The sequence below is a fragment of the Ctenocephalides felis genome, unplaced genomic scaffold (genome assembly GCF_003426905.1).
Source record: "Ctenocephalides felis isolate EL2017-DRISC unplaced genomic scaffold, ASM342690v1 CF-g0.4_SCAFFOLD_03571, whole genome shotgun sequence".
NCBI classification, from domain to species: domain Eukaryota; kingdom Metazoa; phylum Arthropoda; class Insecta; order Siphonaptera; family Pulicidae; genus Ctenocephalides; species Ctenocephalides felis.
In genome coordinates this window covers 27,985,217-28,012,169 of record NW_020539725.1, presented here as the reverse complement: position 1 = coordinate 28,012,169, position 26,953 = coordinate 27,985,217, and the positions used below count along the sequence as shown (strand labels likewise).

The window sequence follows — 26,953 nt, the reverse complement described above, 5'->3', positions numbered from 1 at the left end:
TAAAAAAAATATAATTCAGAAGTCGCTCAAAATCGTTTAGATAAAAACGTCTCGAAATATTTTTGTTAAGTTACTCAAAATATTTTTTTTAATTATCTGTTATAAGATTAATTTTTTAATTTACCTCAAATTTAGGTTTCCAAGTTTGTTTGGAAATTTTAGATTCGAAGTGCGTAATTATGAATGACAATGAGTAACATTTCGTTTTATTTCTTCGTAATTACCTGATGTATTTATTGATAGTATTTATATTGTACGATTTTAAAATATGAAAATTTCTTAATAGCACATGAGCATTGAAAATTATAAATAGATTTTTCTTTTCTTCTTCTTTTTTTAACTTTTTTAATTACAATCTATCACACTTAGAATATTCAGTAATTGTTTTAACTTTATTATATGGATTTTTGAATGGATGGCAACCCAGTAGTTGTCCAATCCAATTATGACTAATTCACTATACTTGAAGTTTTTGCTCACAGAATAATTTTTTTTTATTATTAAAAGTTAAAACTAGCATTAGGAAAATCACAAAAAAGTCTATTTGGTAAACCTCAATTCTTGTCGATGAACTTGATTGTTTACATATTATATTTACATAATGCAACTGGTCTTAAAAGGTGAGATACTTACTTTCATTTCGGTTAGAAGATCATGTATATCTATTTTTATATTATTATAGCGTTCATTTATTTATAAATTTTTTTGATAATATTTGTTTAACATTTTGAAATATTTCGTAATACATCGATTTATTAGTAATAAAAATCTCTGCGAAAGTTTTTATTGAATCAAAATCTATAAAACCACTATTATACGAGATAAGAACATGGTTTATCGATAACACAACGAACTATGAAAGTTATATTTTATAACTGTATTAAAAAATTCAATCATATATCTGATATGTTAAATATTGTAAATGACTTTCATGTAATTTGTGAAAATTCTGGTTAAGTAATATAACATTTTAATAGTTATATGTTCATTTCTAATATTCAATGGTTGTCAATCTCTGTGAAGAAAACTCGATCTGTATCTTCAGGTTTAATTAGAATTTTCGTTTTCATATAATTATATATTAAAATTTTCAAAATTTTAAATATAACCGAAATATTTAACTACATCAAACACCACGTGCTTTTAATTTCACAGCGCTCACATGTTTGTTCACCTTTTCGTATATAATCGATAAAACGATGGGCACGCATGCGCTACCAAATCACTTCAAAGACGTACTAGATTTTTTTTAATTAAATGTTAAAAAAATTTAAATTATTAACATGCAATATATTTTTTCATCTTTTCAATTCACGGACTCATGTGGACGCGAATGCAAGTTCGAACCCCATTATAGACAACTTGACATCGTGCAGCAGCGATTGCCATTTTCACTTGAAAATATGGATCAAAAACACAGATCATAAATTTCCAATTTGTATTTGGGAAATTAATCCCTCAATTAAGTTGGAGTTCAGCTCACGGACCTGCCCTAGGGCAGTGTTATCCATTATTTTATATTTTTAAATATAATTATAATTTATGCTGTTATTATTATAAACAAAAGTCTCAGTCAATGTTTTATTTTGAGCTAAATAAATGGGTTAAATAGAATTATCTACGGATTTGTCACTCAATTGATATTATTTACTTCCCCCAAAAATTGAAAATGAAAATTTTTGCTTACCTTCACGTTTCAGGGTTTCTGAACATTTTGCCATACCTCAGAAAAAATGGATGTGTGTGTGATTAACCGATTTGACTGGTTCAAAAAACATTCGATTCCTCTTGATATGGAGATATGCTGATTAGTTTTTGGCAAAGGCAGGTCCAGTCATTACGGAGATTCGGAGCAAAGAGTGCATAAAATACAAATCGAGTATCCATAGTAAGAACGGAGTATCCGATTTGAATGATTCAAAAACATTCAATTTGTAATGATTGAGAGAAGTGGTGATTAGCTTATGGCAAAGGCAGGTCCAGCCATTGCGAAGATACGAAGCTAAATGTACAAAGAATGGCAGTAAGTAAGTGTTCGATTTGAATGATCCAAAAAACTTTTTGCTTGTGTTGATAATACAATTGCTTTCGGAAAAATTATTACATTTTTTTTTTCAAAATTTTTTTGTATATCGAAAAAAATTCAGATTTTAATTTAATTCTGGGTAAAGTTCTAAAGCTCGCTTATATACTTTAAATAAATAATTTCAACTTTGTAATTTAGTTTATATAGTTCTTACAAATATTACACAATGATACAGTATTTATAATAATCTATTTGAAAACACTTAATATTTCTTAATACTATTAATGATACTAATTAATACTATTTTGATAATCAAACTGCTGAATATTACAATTTACAATATGTTTCACAAACAAATGAGCGTTATATAAAAGTATACATGTAAATATATTAATTGACGTCTCATGTAAAAACACGAGTTTTCGAAACATAAAAATCAACTTTTTAGTATATTATTTCACTTCATATCAAAAAACTTTTGAACAGTATTTGAAATAAAAAAAATCCATTTAATTGTGTATATGTGGATCAAGTACTAGAGTATTTTAATAAACTACAAATTGTATTATTATGATGCAGCAATTCTTTATTACACTAAAACTAATTACATCTGACTTTCTTCTTCTACGCCATTGAGCTATTTATGGGAGAGAGAGCATTTCTCGTCGAGTACACACATTCAAACTTCTACAAATACATTTAAATGAATTCGTATGGTAGGGATCATGTACACATATACATATTCATATGTACATACACTAAAATACGAACTCTCTTTTTGTGACTTGCGCATTTCGGATTTCCTTATCAAAAGATATTCCTAGTGATGCATTTGAACGAATAGCACCTGAATATCACAATTGTAAAAAAAATAACGCGATATTTGTAAATTTATTCGTGCGTGATAAAAAATCTATGATAAAAACGTATGTATTGTGAGATAATAAAAAATAAAAAAACGTGTGTAATTTTTAATGAGTTTATGCAAAGTGATGTTTTGAGTTTATTTCATAGGTTATTTTTAATACTTAATAACAAAATCTTGTTTTAGGTACATGCGAGTGGTGTAACTTTTATTGCACAATATTTATTATAAATTATAATTAGAAGGTGAGTTTAAATTTTTGATTATTTTCTCCAGCCACTTCTACATTTGAATTTAGTCATTTCTTTCATAACTTTATATTATCTAGTTTATATTATTCATATTGTACGTTATATTTTGAATTCCAATCATGGTGTTTGATTTTTTTGTTTATTTTTCTTACACATTTTTTCTTACATATTATTTTGATTTTTTGCAGATAATTAGACTAAATCAAGGATGTTTACCGCTTTAGAAAAAACAGGATTAATATGTTTATCTATCCTTGGATATAAGTTAGCAAAAACCGTAGTGCCATGGATTTATTGCAACTTTTTAGGACCAATGCTGAAACCAAAAATTAATTTTAAATCTATGGGAAAATGGGCCGGTATGTAAAGATATAATATATATTATATATATATATATATATATATATTTATAATTTATATATATATATATATATATATATTATTTTGATTATCGACAGTTTACTTTTTTGTATAAAAATGTAAAATAAGGACTATTTATGATTGTTTATGATAGCCAACTATCCTAATATTTTTAGTTTAATTTCATTTTATTATAAGAAATACTTTTTACGCTAGGCTATTATCAATATCTAATAAGTGAATAATTATTATTCATATATTAAATAATTATTGAAAAAAATTATGTTTTAAATATAAGTGAAGTTAAATTTAAGTGAAATTCAAGTTGATATTTAGTTTTTAAATTTAAATATAGCACTTTCACCTCTCTAAATAAAATTTTCGTTGATAAAATATATTAAACTTTGTATCAGCTTTATTCCTAAAGAATAGATATCAAATTGATCATAAAATTTAATAACTTCATTTGATGTTCAATTCAGTTATGAGGTTGTTCAGAATTTTGTTAAAGAAACTTTTCTAGTAAATTTTTTGAGTATTTTATCTGTTTTAGATTTATATGAAGGTTTCGAAAAAAAAAATTAAATGTCTTGTGTGAAAGAAATTACAAATTTTTGCTTTTAATCTTGATACAGAGTAGATATTTTTGATTATTAAAGTGAAATTTTCATCATTATGAGGCGAATTATTACTCACATACATACAATATTTTGGTTATTTTATCAATTAACAATTGCTTCAATGTATTACAATTTTTGCGATGACATTTTCTTACATCAAAATTTACAACTAAAATATTGATGAAAATGAAAATAAGTTAATATTGATTTAACTGATTTTCTGTAAGCTAAGCTATTGTAAACTTTACATATAATCTTCTATATATATAAAAATAAGTCGGGTTTTCCTTCCTGACGAAATAACTCCAGAACGCACGAACCGATTTCGACAATTTTGCATTCGTTGCAAAGGTCTCGGGCTCTGCAAGGTTTATAGCTAAGAAAATTAGTGGTGCATCGCATCGTGCCCTAATGCAAATTGCAGGAACTTCACGCACCGTAATTAAAAATTCGAGTAATGACATTAGTGAGAATTATCAGAATTATGCTTGGTTAAGTCAACGAGCAATTCTTGCCGCAAAGAATAATGATGTACACGCATTGAATTTCACCATTCAATCAAAAATTGCTGTCGATTTGGTGACATACCAATGATTCCGACTGGTCTTCCGTTTGACTTCAAACGATTGCAATTTCCAGTTCGCCTTGCGTTTGCAATAACAAGTCGCAAGGCCAATCGCTTAGTGTTTGCGGGATAAATTTCAAATAGATTATTTAGAAAATCATTGTTTTTCACATGGGCAGATTTACGTTGCCTGTTCACGAGTTGGAAAACCATTCGCTTTGTTTTTGTTAACGTCAGACCAAAAAACAAAAAATGTGATTTACCAAAGAGCACTTCAATGAAACGGATAATTTGCGGATTCACTTTTATTTACTTAGAGAAGTTCAACTAAAAAACACTTCATTTTTGTAATCGAAATAAATTCTTTACTGTTGTATAATAAAATCATTTTTTTCCTTTTCAAATATAAAACAAACAAAAAATTTCTTCATCTTTCTCACGAAACCATCTGGTGGCGAAACGAAGTTCGTCGAGTTTGCTAGTCATTTATAAATATGATCCACTATTTTTTGCAAATGGTGAAAAATGAAATTTTAGTAGACTGTTAAGGGTCAAGTCAGTTTAGAAGATATACAATTGTATTAGAAGAAAAAGTACGTACATTGAAAAACTCTAAACATTAAAAATTTTTGATTGAAATTATATATTCAAGGGATTAAAAATTCATCGTTGGAAAAAAACATTTAATTTATAATGATTGGGAGAAGTGGTGATTAGTTTTTGTCAAAGGCAGATCCAGCCATTTCAAAGATGCAGAGCTAAATGTGCAAAAAATCGCAGTATTTGAGAGAAATGAGCGTCCGATTTGAATGATTCAAAAAACTTTCTGCTTGTTTCAACAAAATAATTGCTTTTGGAGAATAATTTTTGTTTCATTTTTTTTTTTTTTTTTTGTATATTGAAAATAATTCAGATTTTAATTTCAATTCTGAATAAAGTTCTAACATACTTGAAACAAATAATTTCAACTTTGCAATTCAGTTTATATAATTATTATAAATATTAGACAATGTTACAATATTTATAATAATCTATTTGAAAACATTTAATATTCCTCGAACATTCGTTACTGTACGGAAAGTTCCAGCAATTTGCCTTAAGGCACGATGCCATACACCACTAATTAGATTTTAAAATTCAAAACTAATTACAGATAGTGTACATATAAATAAAAATTTATTATAATTTGATTTTCTTATTCTATTGATCAATTGTTTCATGATTTATTTTATATCATTTATTATTTTATTGCCTCTACAATTATTTCAATCTAGCTTATATAATTGAAACCAAATTACCTAATAGTGTTTTAATACTAAACTTTTTCTTAAATCGATTTAAATAATTATCGAAAGCAATGTCGAGGTCAAGCGCGGTCATTTGTGTCTCAAAAATTTACAGAGAACGAAAGTGATATAACAGAAGTGAAAGTATAATATTTCTAGTTTTTATCAAAACCAGTTTTTTTATTATATTAGAACATCGTCTTGTCAACGATATTTCGTAGACAGTGGTCTCATAGATTACAAATTTAAATTAATTTATAAGGTCAGTACAGGTATGAATGTATAATATATACTATTGTTCCATATGAGACAGTTCAAAGTTCTATTTATAATTACAACGAAATGCTTCGGTAAGCTATTCGAATTTGTCCTATATTTACGAATATAGAAGCATGTATTTATTCTTGTGTTTTATCTATTTGTTCGGCTATCAATGTAACATTTATAGTAATACATTATTCAGCATTACAAGAAGTTAACATTTAGCATTAGTTAACATATTTTATCTTTCGAATAAGTGGAACATTTTGTGTTTGATTCGAAACCAAATTATTTATTTTATTATATTTTGTTTTTACTTTTTTGTTGGAAAATTTTAGTATGTATAATAGGGTAGTCCTTAATATGGGCATTTTTGAATTTCCTTGCTCCTAAGGGCTCAAATGGTTCGAAATTGATAAAAAACAATTCTCTGAAAGTTTTAGAGCTGGAGCGCAATTCAATCAAAGCTTTGTGTATGGAAATAGCATGAAAAATTTTTCAAAAATTTTGCAGAGCGTCGAATTTTCAATAAATAATGACACGAATTTTCACTTTTAATTCATTTGTTGCTAAGTTATACCTAAAAAAATTTTTTTTTAATTTTCAAAATTTTTTTCATGCTATTTCCATACAAAGTTCGATTGAATTGGGCACTACCTAAAAGTTAATATTAAGAGCTAAAACTTTCAGAGAATTGTTTTTTATTAAATTGGAACCATTTGAGCTCTTGCAAGCAAGGAAAATGGCAATATTAAGGACCACCCTAATGTATAATTTTTCCAACATTGCTAATGCTTGGTGAAATTTTGTTGCCATGAATTTTATGTCTCTACAATTATGCCTTCATAAATAGCGAATACTTTCTAATATTTTATTGCATTTTACATAATTATTATATATGAATATATGTAAATGGATGTATGTCTGTGTGTGTGCCTCAATCGACGTGAAAATTTGGACAGTTTTCTGCATATTTTGATTGATAGGTATTGGCGACTACGAAGATTTTCTTTTAAATTTTTTGGTCAATTTTTATTCTTTTATAATACATATGAAAAATACATATAATCCTTAATTTGCACCGTCTTACCACAAACATCTAATTGGTAAGAATTATAGTAATTACGTCATTTTTTATCTCGATTTCTGTCAGTTTCTGACTGAACTTCGATTGAGATATTTTAAAATGAAATGAAAAATCTTTATTTTACATAAAAAATTATTTTAATTAGGATTGTATAACTCTAACACTTATTTTTTAATGTACTGTATTAATTTTCTTTCTTTAACGCGATTGATTAAAAAATACTTTCAATCCCCAATATTCACCTTCCTTCCACACTTTCCAATTTTATTAACCTTATTTTATTATTATTATTATATTGTTATCATCTTATTATTTCTAATATTGTTATTCTTTTATATTTATTATTATCTTTCACTTATTGTTTGTATTCTACTTTATTGTTTTTCTAGTATTATTTTTATTATTCAGAAATTTTATTTATTTTACTTATTAATTTTATTATTATTATTATTTACTTTTATTTTATATTAAATCAGTATGTTGATCGGGTATCATTTTGTTAAAAATTCTATCCTTTATTTTGTGCTCATTTTAATAAATTTATATAATTGTTCATTACTGTTACTAGATGTTAATTATTTAGCAGTTGTAACAAATATAGTAATTAAAAAAAATAATCTTATTTAAAAGTCTTATTAGATATTAAAGACACTTGATTAATTCTGCTAATGTTTTATGTTTTCTTAAAAATATGTATTCATGATTATCATAGCAATATTCGACAATGTTACAGCATTTATAGTAATGTATTTGAAAACATTTAATATTCCTGAAACATCCAAATGTTGATGTTCATTATTATGAAGAAAAGAAAACTACATCTAAACGATAGAAAATTACAACTTGCTACAGAATAAATGTGAGAACTTTCTTTGATTTATTACTATAATAAAGAAATGCTCGGAAAGTGCATTAAGATTGTTATTATAATTATTTTTTTTAAATTATTATAATTAAAACCTTGATTTTATTCCAGTTGTCACCGGTGCTACCGATGGTGTTGGCAAAGCATACGCTATGGCAGTAAGTAGTTTAATTTTGAATATTATTTATATAAATTAAATATTTTTTTTATATATTTTTTTAAAATATTTCAGTTAGCCAAAGAAGGAATGGATATAGTACTTATAAGCAGAACTATGTCGAAGTTGGAGAGCGTTGCCAAAGAAATAGGTAACACACATTTGAGGAAACTTTTTTTTTTATTTTGTTGATAAAATATTTTCATATCACTGTCTGACAGGGATGTCTGGTATGAGAAATTATGAAACAATTGGAAATGAATGTACCAAATTTTAAGACACAACAATAAAATCAAAATCACTTCACTTAAATCCAATAAGATAATAAAATATATGCAAAGTAATATTATGCGATATTTTTCATCGAACTGCCTTTAGGGCAATTTGATTTGTTATTCTTGGAGCAATTAGCTTCAATACTGGTGAGGATCACTGTGATTAATTTGATCTTAAGTGGACTGTTAATTATAAATATTTCATCACCATAAGATATGTGAATAAAACCACTATTTAGTTTATTATATATATATTGATCTTCACTCTATAACCTTCTTCTCTCGTTACCTTTGCTACTCTCCTTCATTATTATAAGTTACAGGTATTTATACTCATACAATTGTATCCCCTACCCCGAAGGTTTCCAGGTTAAATAGAAAAAGCCCTGGTCAAATCTTGACCAAATACCATTCCCAATTTTCCATTTTTTAGTTAATTTATTCTCAAATGCATTTGTTGTATTTCAAAATATTGTGATCATGCGAAGTTTATTTTACGAGATGCATCAAAATATGTGTTAAAAGTTTAATAGTTTTAAAATATCTAACCTTTTCCTAATTACTTCCATTTAAAAGAGACTGCAACAAATGTTCAAACTAAAGTGATACAAGCAGATTTTACTGGAGGATCAGAAATATTCGATTCCATTGAAAAGCAGTTACTCGGTTTAGAAATCGGTGTTTTGATAAACAATGTTGGAATGAGCTACCCATATCCTGAATATTTTCTGAATATTAAAGACGGGTAAGTGATTATGTATTCGCATTTTATCATAAACCGAATAAAAGCATGCATTATTAAATAATGGTTTTTATAATTTTTATTTTTGCAGAGGAAAATTGTTTACGGATATTGTACACTGTAATGTGCATTCTGTGACTGGAATGTGTCGGGTAGTAATGCCCGCAATGGTCGAGAGAAAGAAGGGAGTTGTTATTAATATTTCGTCAACTGCTGCCTTAATTCCCAGTCCGATGTTGGCCGTTTATGCTGCTTCTAAGGTGATAAACTAATGTTTCATTATTGCATAAATACAGGTAACCCCCGTATAACACGGTACTTACGTTCCAAAAAACTAGCATGTTATGCGAATCCGTGGTATACGGGGCAAAGAACTTGTTCAAAAAAGGGGTTACGTTCCTAGAACTTTAAAACACATGCTACATATCATAATTTTATAATAAATATTGTGATGTTTATTATTTTTCAAGAAGTAATATACATTATATGAATTATGATTTTTTTGTCATAATTAACAAGTAAGTGCTCTTGATCCTTTTTTTTTTGCAAGATATCTTCATCCTCTGACCAGTTTTCTATACTACCTTCAGATCCGTGCATTATTTTTTGCAAAAAAATATATTCGCAATTACTTGCTTTTAGCAAAATGATCTTTATATATTTAACAAATGCAAAGTTATCTTTATTAAACTTTCATGCTCATTTTATTTAAAAAATCTTTGTTTCAGAAATAAGAAAACATTGTTCGGATAATCCTAGAATTTCTTTCGATAGTACGTACGAGTAATAAATATGAAATTAGTTATCTTTGCACTAGTATAGCGATTTTACTAAATTTATATTAGATAAAGTTTGATTTTCATAGGTTTTACTATATTTTTTATTTTATTATGGCATTGATCAATTCCCAAATACTGTTACAGCATATCCGTGCTTTAAATGTACCGTATTATGAGGGGGATGGTCTCAATTCTTAAATCGTGTTAGAGGGAATTCGCGTTATAGAACTACCGTGTTATTCGGGCGTTAACTGTAATACTTATTTTTGTTATATTTCATTTTTTATGTTAGAATGAGTACATTGAAATCAATTCTAATCAGGTTCTAACTTGCTCCTAATCTAGGGCCTAGCTCCATAATAAAAAGTTTTTTTTACAAAATATAAAAATACATAGATTTAAAAGAATATTTATTTATCTACCTATTTTTTTCTAATTTTCTGATTTTGTTAACAAATGATTCCATATATATATTTACTTTCCTTGCATTTTTTCGTAAAACTTAATTATTAGATAATAGGTTATAGATTTTCTAAAGTTTCTGTATTTAGGTCTGGTAGACGTTTCTAAAGTTTTCGCGTAATTTTTTAATTTCGAAAAATTTCTTTTTGGCAGTTGCGATTGTAACTGGAAGGGCCAAGAATAAAATGCTTACTGTCATGATGGCGGAAAAATTTTTCAATTTTTTGAAACATCATTTATTTAGCTTTTGGGCCAGCGGTGGCGATATCGGCTAGCACCAACTAGTCCCGGGTTCGCTGGTTCGATTCCCGCTACCGCCATAGCCTGACATCAGGCAACTTTGATGTCAAATTTCCACTTGATGTTATAGATCTCTAATATAGCCTCAAGTGAGAATCGCCTCTCGTGGGTATACTATAATAAAAATGTCAGCAAATACTTTAAGTATAGATAATTAGTCATAACTGTATTGGACAACTACTGGGTTGCCATCTATTCAAGATCCATATAATAAAATGTCAAAACAATTAATGAATGTCCTAAGTATGACAGATTGTAATTAGAAATGTAAAAAAAAAAATATTTAGCTTTTGGTAGCTACGCCCCTGCTCCTAACTAAAATGTTGCTGAATTATTGTTAAAAACAAATTAGGTTTTACCAAGTGCTAGTTAAAACTAACTAACAATGCTAGTTTAATTATTTTTGAATGTAAATTTCCCATTTTCGTAGTAGACTAAAAAGAGGATGCGCTGGCATTTGTGTCTTTTGAAGATTAGGTGTTAGGAGTAGATACAGAGTAAAACGCTTGATTGCACAGCAAAGACAGTAGATTTTTGACTGTTTGTGACTACCAAAACATACGATTACAGATCATTTGTATATTATTCGCGAATTGGTCTCATACCTTATAGGCGCATTGCTGCCTAATAATCAAATATCAAAAATGATGTTAAAGAAAGGATAATAAAAAGTATATCACAACTAGAGAGGACAAACTATTGATAGTCCAAACAAGTCACACGCTAAGAAAAACAAAACAATTAATCAATATCTTCATCAAAATTCATATGAACTGTGGTGTACATCGTATTTCTTTGTCTTTCCTCAGGCGTTCATTGAAAAATTCTCGACTGACTTGGCCAGCGAATACGCTTCTGACAATATCATCATCCAAAGTGTCGCACCAGGTTACGTGGCAACCAATATGAGCAAAATCAAAAAATCTGCCTGGATGGCTCCAAGTCCGGCAACATTTGTAGACAGCGCCTTGAAAACAGTTGGAGTCACCTCACACACAACTGGATATTACCCACATGCATTACTTGTGGCAACTGTGGCTATGCTAAAAAGCATATGCACGCCGATGGCAGTCAAAATTATCATGGGGCAAATGAGAAATATCAGGTCTAGAGCTCTCAAACGAGTCGAAGTAAAATAGATTTTATAAATAATGTTATTTATCATAGGTAGTAGACGTTGGAAATATTCTAATTTTTCATTCAAAAAACTATATCTTCTAAATGTCTCAACGATTTTTTTTATGCCAGGAGATAGTTTTGCCATAATAATTTAATTCAATAATTGAAGTTTATTTATTTCAATAGTAAAATTCGTCATGTGGTAGATGGGTTTAAATCTATTTATAACTTAGAATAACAGTTTTTGTTAAAAATACAAATTATTTAAATAATTTTTTTAATTAGCTCTCTGCCAAATTTGAATACGTTTCAGTTTTAGATGATGACGTGTTATGAGTTTTTCCGGGTTATTAACAGTAAAAAATATAAACAATTTTGATTTGTGACGATAAAATCAAAATAAGTCAATATCAAATATTCCTGCTCTTCAACAAAAAATACAAATTGCAGGAAAGACTGCCAGAAATATATTAAATAAAACTAAATTATATACATATATACACACTCATATATATATATATATATATATATATATATATATATATATATATACATCTGTGTTTCTGTTCCGGACAAAAAATCTATATAAAATCAAACAGAAAATCTAAATAAAAAATGCTTTTTTGAAAGTAAGTATTTATTTTCGTCAATTCGGAACTAGATAAGTACTAGTTTCAAAATTTTTGCGAGTTTAATTATAATAATATTTAATAAACTATCCACTTTTTGTTATTATGAATACCAGTATTTCAATAACATCTATTATTTCACATTTTTTCTCGGATGGATAGAAAAAAATATTACATATAAAACTTTTTGATTTATTAGGATTATCTGTTCAGAATACAAACACAATTTGTGCCCATAATTATGAAAGTGGTCTAAGTCATATATTTCTTGTTTCGAGATATTTAATGATTTGCATTTGAATAAATTAAAAAATATTTTTACATTATGCGACATTTTAATTTTTAATTTTATTAGTCTTAATTAATGGAAATTTATTATGAATATGAAATTTTGTGCAAATTTTATACGATAATATTGTTTTTAAAGGTCGAATTGACTTAGACCATTCTCAAAATTAACTGAATGTCCTATAAATGACTTAAAGCCATAAAAAACTTTGAGTTTTATTTGAAGCAATAATTTTATTGAAATAATTCGTGAGCATTTATTAATTATTTTTAAACGGTAATCTATTTTTATCATTATTTTGAGTATTTAAGATTCTTAAAATGTTCCTGAAAAACTGGAGGGTTGTACGTTAGTAAACTCATAATATCTTTGTTTTTCTTCCGAAACTGGTCTAATGCTGGTATATAATGGAGGTAATTTAATATTTCCGTATATTTTTGGTCTTTCTCTTTTAGGTGAAAGATCCAAAACGTGAAATGTAGAATTATCTAAAGAAGTTTTATAAAACTTAAAAAATTTTATAAGGTTCATTTTTCAAGAATCTCATCCATTGAATTTGTAACCAAGAGACAGATTCGCCCTCGGTATTTTTTACTCTTCTTGTTATTGTATCTTTTAATGATTTCGTTGAAATAAAATCCGGCTGCGACATTCGCTTGATCGAAAATATATTGCTTCTTCTGCAATTTTCTATCAATTCATAATAATGCTCAGGGTTGTATAAGTAATTTGCTTTTTTTATTTTCATTTCTATCAACCCAAAATCACGATCATTCGGTAGAAAGGAATGACGTGACACCAAAAATTTTTGACTTAGACCACTTTCATAATTAACACTAAATGAATTCCATATAATGTTGAAATTACAACCACTATCTAATGGTTCATTTTTGACAATTTCGTAAAAATTACATTGAATACATTTAGTTTAAACTAATGTGGTATGAAATAACTGATAAACTCATTTTTTTTTAATTTTGACTTAGACCACTTTCATAATTATGGGCACATTTAATCGAATACAGGACTCGTAAATCATAATATATTATATTATATATATATATATATATATATATATGCATACATATATTATATTTGCTAATTATTTATTTGTATAAAGAAATAAATAAAATTTTATTACAACACTATTATTTTTCACTGTATATTTCGATATATTATTGTGTGCAGTGGATAGTTCATGTTAAATTACATTTTAACTTGGTTAGTTTCCAGTTAAACTCAATTTATTATGTAATCGAATTTGTACTTGCGGATGCTGTGAATATAGTTGAATGTGCACATATATACACCTAAATATATTTATATATATATATATATGTGTGTGTGTGTGTGTGTGCACATGGTATTTTTAATAGAGTCTGAATTTTGCTGATAAGTTTAAAAGGACATTACGTGCATTGATGTGTGAAGTTGCAATATGTCTTTTCGGTAAGCACATATGTGTAAATACATATAAAATCTCCGAATAAACCTGTATTAGTGTGTGTGTGTGTATGCTCTTGTACGTATGATAACGCATGCCCAATCCTATATTCACATTTTCAGTAAGTTTGCAATAACGACGAAAGCAACAAGTGGTATTTACCAGGTAAATTTTTATTTCGGAAGTACATTTTCTAAATACATATAAATAATCAGATATATATTTATTTTTATTTAATTTTTAAATTGATATTTTATTTCAAATATTGATATAGTGCATCGAGAATGTAAATAATTTCATATAAATAATTCAATTATTATTAGCTGTGTGCGTTCCATCTGTGCCAGGTGTATTGAAATCATCGCAACAAATTAATATGCTCCAAATGGAGGAAGATCAAGGAAATAACAATTTGGAGTCAAAGTTTCTTTTAGTTGGCTTGGTTTACACTTGCTTACTTTTAGACAACATGCTTCTTACGGTCATAGGTAATTATTCTAGTTATATATTTATTAAAACATATTTGAATGATATATTTACCTTTTATAAATGGACCCGCGTGAGTTTCAGGGCACATTCCAAATTTTCTGAAATTTTACAATAAAATTATAGCTTTTTTCTTGAAATGACGCATAAATCTATAACTTTGTCAAGATAACCAATACTATATTTAGTATTTATGACCTTTGCTAGGCTTTTCCGAATCTGAAATAACATTTTCGTACAAAAAAGTGCTAACATTATAGGCCGCTGTTACTTAAAAGTAACATAATTCATTAAAACCCAAAAAATGGTTTAAACATAATTATTTGATACATGAATTTGATGAACATAATTACTGACTTTTTATTTTCATTTATTTATGTAAAACAAAAATTGTACCCATAGAGGGTTAATATTTTATTTATATGTTATAGAATTATTTCTTTTACAATACTTTATCACAAGATTCATCTAAGTGATATAAAAACATAAACATTAGTATTATATTATCATATAATATTTATTTCAATATTATGTATTATATATTATTTTCATATAATTAATTATCACTTGCAGTTCCAATACTGCCAGATTTTCTGTCAACAAAAATACAAAAAATTAGCATGGTAAATGATGAATTACTAAGTGCAAATTCTACAGAATCCTTCAGGTAAGACAGTTAAGATAGTTAATCAAAGCTGTTCTTAATGTTTGTAAAAAAATAATTTCCATATAAAGCATGTAAAAATATTGCTTGAAACTAATTTAACATGAATTATGAAGCCCGTTCTGTTTCAAGGTTTATTCTTTTCATCTACTTTCCTTTAACTTATTAATTTTTTTTTATAATCACTTATGTCAAAGAAACTTTTTCAGAAATGACTATACGTTATTGCTCTTCTAAACGCTTTTTTATGAAAACTTACTGTTTTTTTTTAATTCTAATCTTTGCAGATTACAGCTTGATTATATCAGATTAGAAAATGGCTCAGTTGGACTATTGCTCTCTGCTAAAGCAATTGTTCAGCTTATTTGCAACCCTTTAGTTGGAATTTTGACAGAGCGAATTGGTTACAGACTTCCGATATTTTTGGGAATGTTGCAGTTGTGGTTGTCGTCATTTCGTAAGCATAATTATTAATTATAAAACATTCTAAATTTAGAGCATAAGAGTGCTATGGTTTTTTTAGTAGTTCACTTCAAAGTTTGAATTCCATTCGACGGGCTCCGTAAACCTAATAATAAACCTAAACCAACCAACGTCGGTCAAAAAGATCGTTTTTAAACTTAGACATTTTTATGCCTTGAAATAACATTTTCAAATAATATGACAATTCTAAGAACTTTCAATTATTTTTTTCAATTTTCCGAAAAAAAATATTAAGTGACCTTACCGCGGTCGGTCAATTTGACCGGTGGGAAATAATGTTATGCAGATTATGAAAAATATACCAAATGAACCAGACAAATTTAGACTGAAGTTCTGGGCGGATTGTGAATTCAATAGTAAATTTTTAATAAGTGGGCTTTAAAAATCATTCACAAATTTTAAAGAAATTTGTATAAATCCAATTTTACTACTCTCACATGACTCTCACGGTGTAAAAAGGTAAACCGTAAAAAGACTTGTCCCTGGTTTCGAACCTTATCCAATAGAAATAGGAGAAAGCAGCAAAAGTGTTCCGAAAACTGTTAGAATTTGTATTAGCACATTGTTCGATGAAAATGTGGTGGACCAGATTGCAAAAAAATGTAACATAGGGTCGAAAATTTGTAGTTGGTATATTTCAACATTTTGATCCTACTTGGAAAAAAGCGTAAATTAAGTATAGAGAGACGACGAGTAAAAGCATTGTTATAGTAATCGCAAAAAAATCGAAAATAAAAATTTTTATATATCTTTACGTTTCAAAGGTTTTTGAATATTTTGGCATACCTTAGAAAAAATGGATGTATGTGTGTGTGCGTGTATGTGTGCGGATACAAATTTTCGTCGACAATTTCGGGAACACGGATTTGAATATTTCAAAAAACATTCGATTCGTATTGATAAGGAGACGTGCTGATTAGTTTTTGGCGAAGGCAAGTCTAACCGTTTCGAAGATATGGGGCAAAAAGTGCCAAAAACGGTAACTCAGTTTTTAAGAGAACGGAGCGCACGATTTGAATTTTTTTTTTATTGAATTATTCAGAAAACATTTTACTTGTATTAACAAGATGAAAAACTGATCAAATTTTCATGAATGCAGGTCTAGCGGTTTCGGAGATCTAGTAAAAAAAGTAACAAAAAATGCCATTTGGCGGTCAAAAATGATCATTAGACATATGCACATCAAATTATCAGATATTTTATAGAGATTTTGACAATAAGTATATAGTATAGGAGCCAGCAACGTTTTCAAAACAAGCATTTTAGTCAGGCTGGTTTTTTGGTATGTGGTCCTTGATGCTCTCTCGGTTAGGGTACGGGCCGTCTGGCAGCTGGAAGTGGTTGCGTTAATTAGTGCGCAGCCAATTTGTACAGCGCGATTTCAAAATTTTGAAAGCATTTTAGTCAGTCCAATTTTCGTTTTTTTGACTTCGAATAGGTTCACCAGACTCAAATTTTTTGTTGCCAGACATTTTGGGCGCTGCTAAATATGTGCCAGACGCCAATTTATTTATTAATTTTTTTAAAAATTCAAATCATTTTAGTCCGTCTGAAATTTTAGTATTATGTTCGTTAATGGTAAAAACACGTAAAATTAATTTGCCAGACGTTTCTGCGGTTGTTAACCATGTCTGGCAAGCAAAAATGTCTGGCAATATGATACTAGTTTATAGCATTTTAGTCAGTCCAATTTCCATTTTTTGACTTGATATTTGATATGATAACTTGAATAAGTTATCCAGATTCACATTTTTGTTGCCAGACATTTTGGGCGCTGCCAAATATGTGCCAGACGCCAATTTATTCATTAATTTTTTTTTAATTTCAAATCATTTTAGTCCGTCTGTAATTTTAATATTATGTTCATTAAGGGTCAAGAAACATAAAATTAATTTGCCAGACGTTTCTGTGGTTGTTAAGCATGTCTGGCAACGAAAAAAGTTTGGCAATATGATACTAGTAGACAGAGTGAGACAATCGCCAAATACATTGGCACGAATGAAACAAAAAACTATTAAACTCGTAAGAGCGCAATACGTATACTATTCAAAGTTAGTGCAATTTCAATAACATTTTCATAAAACAAATAAAATAAAGTTAAATAAAACCCTAATTAGAAAAGACAAAAATTGCATCATATTAGTCATTTTTTTAATTTTACTAGCTCTAAAAAATATGTTAATGATTCTAAAATATTGCTGTTAATATTTTCAAAAATTTGACTCGACAGTGGTTAAGTAACATCGTCAATTTCCTAAGAATATCATATATTTTAAGTTTTGCAATGAGAACTGACAATAATCATTATTTTTGTAATACGCAATTTTTTTTTTATCGCAAAGTTAACTGAGTCAAATGACTTCATTTTACATGGTACTTAGCTTTAGCAGCAACTATTTGTAACACATAACTATACTTAATACTGGTAATACTAGTTTTGCTACCTTACTAGTTCAAGCTACCCCTAGAATAGAATCTTAAAATTCTAGTATATATACAATATATATTGTACAGCAAACATCCTCCGCTCTTTTTTCTTTCAGCTTTTAGCTGTAAATTGAGCAATGTTTTTTAAAAATCAAAGTGTATTTAATAATTCAAAAATTCAAATGAGATCATTTTAGATCAATATGTATCACTATTTATAATGATAGTCATTCGACCTAGGTCTCTTAAATCAAGATTATAATTGGGAATATCGTTTTTTTAACGACGAATAAAAACGTCTATTATACAGATTTATTCGTCTTATGGCTTAATGATACAATAATACAGTAATGTAGCTACAGTTTATCTTCCTTCTCATGTGTTGGTACTAGAAACTGGCACATTTATTCAATATGATAACAGTTTAAGCACTTTGGATGTTATAACACGCCTCGCATTTATTTATAGATAATTATTTCGATTAATTCCTTCAAAACAATCAGGTATGCGACCCTCCCACACTGGGACAATAATACTACAATGTGATATATCAAAAGACTCATTAAACTCATCTATCCAACACAAATCAATGGATTTTTATTTTTCACTCATAATTCACCTTCGATGATGTATTTATAAAGGCTGCATAATATGAGAAATATGAATTTTTTAACTTTCCAGATGGCAATTTGTAAGAAACGGTGATTCTAAAGAAAAATGGTATAAACACAATTTTGCAGAGAAGTTTATAACAAACACATCTGTCTAATATAGTTACTTGATTTTTCTTATAGTTTTCTGCCTAGTAAACGTATAGCGCTCTTACGAGTATAATAGTTTTTTGTTTCATTCGTGCCAATGTATTTGGCGATTGTCTCACTCTGTCTACTAGTATCATATTGCCAAACTTTTTTCGTTGCTAGACATGCTTAACAACCACAGAAACGTCTGGCAAATTAATTTTATGTTTCTTGACCCTTAATGAACATAATATTAAAATTACAGACGGACTAAAATGATTTGAATTTTTAAAAAAATTAATAAATAAATTGGCGTCTGGCACATATTTAGCAGCACCCAAAATGTCTGGCAACAAAAAATTTGAGTCTGCTGAACCTATTCGAAGTCAAAAAAACGAAAATTGGGCTGACTAAAATGCTTTCAAAATTTTGAAATCGAGCTGTACAAATTGGCTGCGCACTAATTAACGCAACCACTTCCAGCTGCCAGACGGCCCGTACCCTAACCGAGAGAGCATCAAGGACCACATACCAAAAAACCAGCCTGACTAAAATGCTTGCTCGAAAACGTTGCTGGCTCCCGTACTAATATATTTTGTTTACAATCCTATGGGTTCCATACCATTGTTTATCCGTTAGACAGCGACGCGGCGCTTGCGCGCTTCGATATTTCGTCTCTATGCAGTTAACGATTGCTTTGAAAAAAAGTTTAGAGTTTCCAAAATATTTCAAAATACTCATTTCTTCAAAAAGTCTTTTTTTTTAAAAAAAAGTAATTGTTTGTCAAAAATTTATAGTTTCTCAAAAATCTAGTTTTTTCATAGTAATTTTGTTTTCAAAAATGTTAATATTTAAAAAAAAAATAATAAGACACGATGCCATGCGCCCCACTAGTTATATATTTTTTTCAAATCGACGATGCATATTCAAAATCATTTTTATTAACATCATTCATCAATCACTTTTTGTGTGAATGAAAAACTTTTTTTGTGAAAGTTACGAAACAACAAATATATTTTCTTCAAATGAACATTTCAGACTAAAATAATTGGTAAACAATATGAGAAAGTTGATTAAAGTATATTAATTTATGCATATGGCATTCTGTATAAACATTTAATCATATTTGTTTTTTTCATATAATTTTTTAAAATTTATATGAAACTTTATGAATTTTTTTTATTTTATATAAATTAAACATTAAATCAATCATTATCTGAATTCTGTATAAACATTTAATCATATTTGTTTTTTTTCATATAATTTTTTAAAATTTATATGAAACTTTATGAATTTTTTTTATTTTATATAAATTAAACATTAAATCAATCATTATCTGAATTAAATAATAAAATAAAAACTTTTTAATTGTAGGTCAATTTCACCGCGCGCTGTGGGTATAGGTAACAATTTGTTTATAGGTTTAGTGTTAAGAAACTAAAATAATTTAATACTGGTTAAAATGAGCTAACATTATTGTTTTTATAATAATTATATCTTGATAAAATTTTATTTGCAGTTTTTGCTTTGGGAGAGACATATTGGAGCCTTTTGTTGGCTAGATCTATACATGGTTCTGCTTCTGCTTGCTTAGGAGTTGCAGCAATGTGTGTCGTTGCTGAATTATATCCGGATGAGAATTTAAGGCAAGAATTTATTCATTCACTATTTATTATAAAATCACTTTCTGATGTTTCCACCAGAAAATCCTACTTGCTAATCTTATTTTATATTTGTGTTTCAAGTAATTCTAAATCGAATGAGACCAAATTTGGAAAATATATTGCGTGTGCATGTGAGTCGATTTTTTTACCTTTTTTCGACGTTTTCTCAAAAACGGCTGAACCGATTCAAATTTAAATCCGTTTGATGGAACTTGATGAGGACTACTAGTGTTTATCAGTTTTGCACGACGTTCGACCGAGTCGTTTCTTTTTAACTAACAGAAAAGTAAAAAAAACGTCCACGTTTCAGCCCTTGATCGATGGGCAAATAAAGCCGCACTTTCACAAAAAAATACTCTGTGTATGTATTTAGCTCGTGCTTGTTTTTCAATAATGTTTAATACATTTTTCTATTCAAAATGGGATAATCTGCATTAGTTTCTCGGTATATTTATAAATCACTTATAAATTAATATATAAATATATATATACATATATATATATATATATCATTAAATAAATATAAATATATCTTTTAACATGGCGGAAAGTTCATGTAACTTGCCTTAAGGCAAACAACTAAATTCAAAATATTTCAATAATCTTATAAATATTTTTAATTATCTTATAATTCTTACTGCACTTTAATTTATTTAAAAATCGGAAAAAAATTTTTTATTTATCTTTACGTTTCAAATGTTTCTGAACATTTTGGCATACCTTAGAAAACATGGATGTATGTGTGTACGTGTGTGTGTGCGGATATAAATTTTCGTCGACGATTTCTGGAACACTGATAAGCCGATTTAAAAAATTCAAAAAACATTTGATTCATATTGATAAGGAGACGTGCTAATTAGTTTTTGGCGAAGGCAGGTCTAGCCGTTCCTAAGATACGGGGAAAAAAGTGCCAAAAACGGTAACTCAGTTTTTAAAAAAACGGAGCGTCCGATTTTAATAATTCAAAAAAAACATTTTACTTGTATTGACAAGATGAAGAATTGATCAAATTTTCATAAAGGCAGGTCTAGCGGTTTTGGAGATCTAATGAAAAAAGTAAAAAAAAGTGCCATTTGGCGGTCAAAAATGATCATTAGACATATGCACATCAAATTATCAGATATTTTATAGAGATTTTAACAATAAGTATAAATTTTGTTTGCATTCCTATGGATTCCGTACCAATGTTTGTTCGTTAGACGGCGACGCCGCGCTTACGCGCTTTGACATTTTGTCTGTATGCAGTTAAAGCAGTACGATTGCTTTGAAGAAAAGTTCAGAATTTCCAAAATATGTCAAAATAAAGAAATCATTTTTTTTCCAAAAAAACATTTTTTTTAAAAGAAAGTAATTTTTTGTCAAATTCCTAGTTTCTCAAAAATCTATTTTTTTCGAAGTAATTTTTTTTCAAAAATGTTAATCGTTTTTGAAAAAATAATAATATTTGGTACGAGAAGTTGCAGCAATTTGCCTTAAGGCTAGATGCCATGCGCCCCACTAGTTTGTCACTGTTATTTACGTACTAATCACAAACAATTATAAATTAAGGATATTTGTGTTTGATATTAAGTTTTATTACTATTGTTTGTAACTTCGACAGTTTTTTTCTTTAAATAAATGTTAATAACTTGGATTTGCATTTTTTAAATGTACATCTATTAGTTATGTTTGAAAGAAACTCAAATCTCTCTAAAAAAAAACAAGAAATTCCAAAAAGTGTATTATCTTAACAAAATTGACACCAAATTTTATATACATATGAAATTTTTGCAGGTCTCGTATAATGGGAATAGTACTTGGGAGCATTGCATTGGGAGTACTAATAGGGTACCCATTTGGGAGCTTCCTATATGCCTTCTTGGACAAAAGTGCTCCTTTCTACATTATCACAGTTTTAATCACAGCTGTTTTAGGTAAACCAAATTGAAATTAACTAAAAGCTTAAACTTTGATTATAATTGTAATTGATATGATTTAATTATTTATAATAATTCTTCTTACTCATATAGTTGTGCAATTTTATTACATGGATCTGCATAAGAAATGTGAAGTATGTACATCATTTTTAAAAACGCCTTAAGCATATTGTTAAAATATCATTTATTTACATAAAAATGAATACTTACATAACCATTGTAAGCTGTATCAAATTATATTCAAATCATATATAGATTTTTCTAATGGAAGAGAATTCATATTATTACCTTTTGCAAAAACTGTCCTTGTAAATTATTAAAATCTTAGTGATGATTCAATCAATAACGTTAATAATTTAATTTATGTTTTTTAATTTGAATTATTTTTATTGAGCAAAGTTCTGTTTAACACTAAGTTTGCGCAGTCTGTCAATTTGACGGAATTTGAACTTTGAGAAAAAGCTCAAAAAATGTAACACTAATCTTAACAAATTTCTTTCGTAAATTCATAATTTGACTAATATATATTATATAAACAAATATAATTAATTTTTGAAATTAAGAAGTGGTATAGCTTTTGATGGCAAAAAATGATCATATATTTGTTTCACTTATAATATAATGCCTTCAACTAAATATAAACTTGATTACATCATGGTATTTCGTTTACAAGCAAATTGCTAACAAAAATCATCTTTTGACTCGAAATGGGGACTTGACTTCAAAAAAAATATACCGTCAGAAAAAATTCAGTCTATTTTGGGCATCGAACATCAATTTCAAAAAAGGACGTACAATAAAATCAGAATTTGTAATATGCATGTTAATATTTGTTTTATAATTATGGTATTTAGAAGAGGTTATTAGAACAGAACATAATTTTTAGAATCTTCAATATTCATCAACAAGTGTGAAAGAGTTATTGAGCGACAAATTGATCCTCATTATAAGTGGAGCAATTTGCGTATCAACGTCTGTAATGTCGATATTAGAACCTTGTTTACCAATTTGGCTCATGACCAGAATCAAACCTAAGGCTAGTCAGATATTCTTATATTCAACTTAAACTGAAATTAAAAACCTGAAATCTAGTTCTGTTACAGAAATGGCAGTTAGGCACTGTATTTCTGCCTGATAGTATTGGTTATCTCGTTGGGACAAACTTTGTTGGCGGGTTGGCGTATTCATTTGGACAATGGAAAGTTTCCATTTGCGCTCTGATTCTTGTTGGTTTTTCAAGTATATTAGTAAGATTGTCGTCATGTATCAAAAGTTGGAAGAAATCCTATAGCGACAATCCTATAATATAATTCTAGATTCCTACTGCAAATACGGTCTCTGAGCTTATATGGCCGCATTTTTTTCTTGGATTGGGAATTGGAACCTTGGATGCTTCATTAGTACCACTCTTAGCAACACTAGTTGATCTGAGACATTGTGAAGGTACGTTCTAAGCTTTTGTAAATATTTTAAGTTGTTTTGTAAAATTATAGCGAGTTGCAAATGCTAATTTTCATTATACTCATAGATAAATTATGTAAACGTAAAATTTAGAGTAAAAGAAGGGTATAAAAAAAGAAAATATAGAGTACAAATAGAATAAAAATAAGAATAAAGAATAATGAAAATTATATAATTTAAGCTTATTCAATAACTTAAAATACTTAAGTATGTATATATTGTTAGCGAAATATATATTTTAGGGCACATATTATTTTATTATTATTATTATTATATTTTTTAAATATTATTATATTAGTTAATATTATTTGATTTAATCATTATGGCATGATTTTGAAAAATAAGAGAAGGTTTTCAAACAGGAGGCTTATTTCATTTTGTGTATAAATGTATGATTATGTTCGGAGATTAAAAGTAATATAAACCGAGTTATATTGTGTTTATAATTAGCCAATAGTCGGCTAACAATATGTATATATAAAGCGGTACTATATATATATATATATATATATTAGGGTGGTCCTTAAAATGGTCATTTTTGAATTTCCTTGCTCCCAGGGGCTCAAATGGTTCCAAATAGATAAAAAACAATTCTCTGAAAGTTCTAGCTCTTAATATTAACGTTTAGATAGAGCGCAATTCAATCAAAGTTTTGTATGGAAATAGCATGGAAAAATTTTCAAAAATTTTAAAAATGTTTTTTAGATGTAATTTAGCAAACAAATGAATGAATAAAACTCATTCATTTGTCGCTAAGTTACACCTAAAACATTTTTTTTTAATTTTCAAAATTTTTTCCATGCTCTTTCCATACAAACTTTGATTGAATTGCGCTCTATCTAAAAGACAATATTAAGGGCTAAAACTTTCAGAGAATTGTTTTTTATCTATTTGGAACCATTTGAGCCCCTGGGAGCAAGGAAATTCGAAAATGACCTTTTTAAGGACCACCCTAATATATATATATATATATATATATATATATATATATTTAATGTTTTCTTAACATTTTTAGGTTTGGGCACGCATTATGGAGCTGTCTATGCTTTACAACAAATGGCTGTCAGTTTGGCTTACTCCTTGGGTAGTGTTTCTTCTAATTATTTATGATTTTGAAATTTTCTTTCATAAAACGAAATAAGTATTTTCTACATTCATATATAATATATTCAATATCAAAAGCATTGTTGTGACAACAGATTTGATATTAACTTGATATTTTATTCAGCTCCAATATTAGGTGGCGAATTTGCTCAATCTATTGGATTTTCGAATCTTATGCGTATTATGGGTATATTAAATTTGATGTACAGTCCTCTACTGATTTATTTGATGAGGGGATATGAAATACGTCGTGAAGACAGCGAAGAAAATATTCCAATTCATGTAAGATTTCTATTTCATTTCAAATTTAAATTAAATAGTTTTTTTTAGACATTGTTTTCTCTTACAGCAATCATGTCCAATATTCGAAAATGACAGAAAACTACTCAGTAAATCTGCTGGTAATAAATATACTAGATTATAAATATAATTGTAAATACATATAGGTATATGTTGTATTGTGATACAACATATATTTAATTAACATAATAAATTAAAATAGTCCACGATTTTTCCCCAAATGTTTTTTCCCCAACATTTTTTCCTAAAAAATCAAAGACATTAGTTCAGCGATTTCCAACCTGTGGGGCACGCTTTCACAGGGGAGCCCCCAGGAGGGCGCGTAGCTATCCAAAAATATTATTTTTAAATGCTGAGTAAGTGTCAAAAACAAATCAGCAAAAAACATGCAAGAAATCCACAATTTTCGTTGTTATTTTGTCAGGACAAATGTAACAGCATGAATATACTATACTTTTGGTGCAAACAAAATATTTGGTTTTTGCGTTTGTAGCCGAGTTTCTTCGCAAAATAGTAAAACTAAAAATAATGATCCAATGATCCAATGTACTTATCATTGGGATTTATATATAAGATCATTAATGGTCAAGAACGACCAATGTGTTTGCTGTGTATGTCTACTTTGGCCTCAGATAGCATGAAATCAAATACATAAATTAAAACGACATCTGGAAAAAGTGCACGCTGACCATGTTGCAAAAACAAAAAAATGTATTTTTTTCTATTGTGTATTATTTGGTACGCTCAGGAGAGCAGAAAATCGATTTTTTAACTTCCCGTAGGGCAAGTTATAGTAATCGCAAGAAAATCGAAATCGAAAATTTTTATATATCTTTACGTTTCAGAGGTTTCTGAATATTTTGGCATACCTTAGAAAAAATAGATGCATATGTGTGTGTGTGTGCGTGTATGTATGTATGTGCGGATACAAATTTTCGTCGACTATTTCGGGAACACCGATCAACCGATTTGAATAATTCAAAAAACATTCGATTTGTATTGATAAGGAGACGTGCTGATTAGTTTTTTGCGAAGGCAGGTCTGGCCGTTCCGAAGATACGGGGCAAAAAGTGCCAAAAATGGTAACTCAGTTTTTAAGAGAACGGAGCGTCCGATTTTAATAATTCAAAAAGCATTTTACTTGTATTGACAAGATGAAGCATTGATAAATTTTCATGAAGGCAGGTCTAGCGGTTTCGGAGATCTAATGAAAAAAGTATAAAAAAATTCCATTTGGCGGTCAAAAATGATCATTAGACATATGCACATCAGATATTTTATAGAGATTTTAACAATAAGTATATTTTGTTTTTACATTTCTATCGG

General features: G+C 28.1%; 2 protein-coding genes across 2 annotated transcripts; both read left to right on the top strand.

Moving 5' to 3' along the window:
- Positions 1–3,390: 3,390 nt before the first annotated feature.
- On the top strand, positions 3,391–12,067 carry LOC113385455 (very-long-chain 3-oxoacyl-CoA reductase-like). Its single transcript, XM_026623306.1, has 6 exons — positions 3,391–3,501; positions 8,298–8,344; positions 8,419–8,494; positions 9,195–9,363; positions 9,452–9,620; positions 11,711–12,067. Exons 1-6 carry the CDS (start codon positions 3,456–3,458, stop codon positions 12,038–12,040), a joined length of 837 nt encoding a protein of 278 aa, XP_026479091.1. The 5' UTR covers positions 3,391–3,455; the 3' UTR covers positions 12,041–12,067.
- A 2,660-nt stretch (positions 12,068–14,727) lies between these two features.
- On the top strand, positions 14,728–25,751 carry LOC113385892 (synaptic vesicular amine transporter). Its single transcript, XM_026623715.1, has 12 exons — positions 14,728–14,870; positions 15,442–15,535; positions 15,820–15,989; positions 20,702–20,828; positions 22,620–22,759; positions 22,856–22,896; positions 23,649–23,798; positions 23,866–24,009; positions 24,079–24,205; positions 25,239–25,307; positions 25,452–25,609; positions 25,677–25,751. The coding sequence occupies exons 1-12, from the start codon at positions 14,759–14,761 to the stop codon at positions 25,749–25,751; spliced, it is 1,407 nt and encodes a 468-aa protein (XP_026479500.1). The 5' UTR covers positions 14,728–14,758.
- The last annotated feature ends 1,202 nt before the right edge of the window (positions 25,752–26,953 follow it).

Coding starts and splice junctions, on each gene's coding strand:
- LOC113385455 (XM_026623306.1), top strand. CDS start 3,456: ATGCTGAAACCAAAAATTAATTTTAAATCTATGGGAAAATGGGCCG. Junction 8,495..9,194: donor GAGCGTTGCCAAAGAAATAG/GTAACACACATT, acceptor TCCATTTAAAAG/AGACTGCAACAAATGTTCAA. Junction 9,364..9,451: donor TTTCTGAATATTAAAGACGG/GTAAGTGATTAT, acceptor TTATTTTTGCAG/AGGAAAATTGTTTACGGATA.
- LOC113385892 (XM_026623715.1), top strand. CDS start 14,759: ATGCTCCAAATGGAGGAAGATCAAGGAAATAACAATTTGGAGTCAAAG. Junction 14,871..15,441: donor CATGCTTCTTACGGTCATAG/GTAATTATTCTA, acceptor TATCACTTGCAG/TTCCAATACTGCCAGATTTT. Junction 15,536..15,819: donor AATTCTACAGAATCCTTCAG/GTAAGACAGTTA, acceptor TAATCTTTGCAG/ATTACAGCTTGATTATATCA.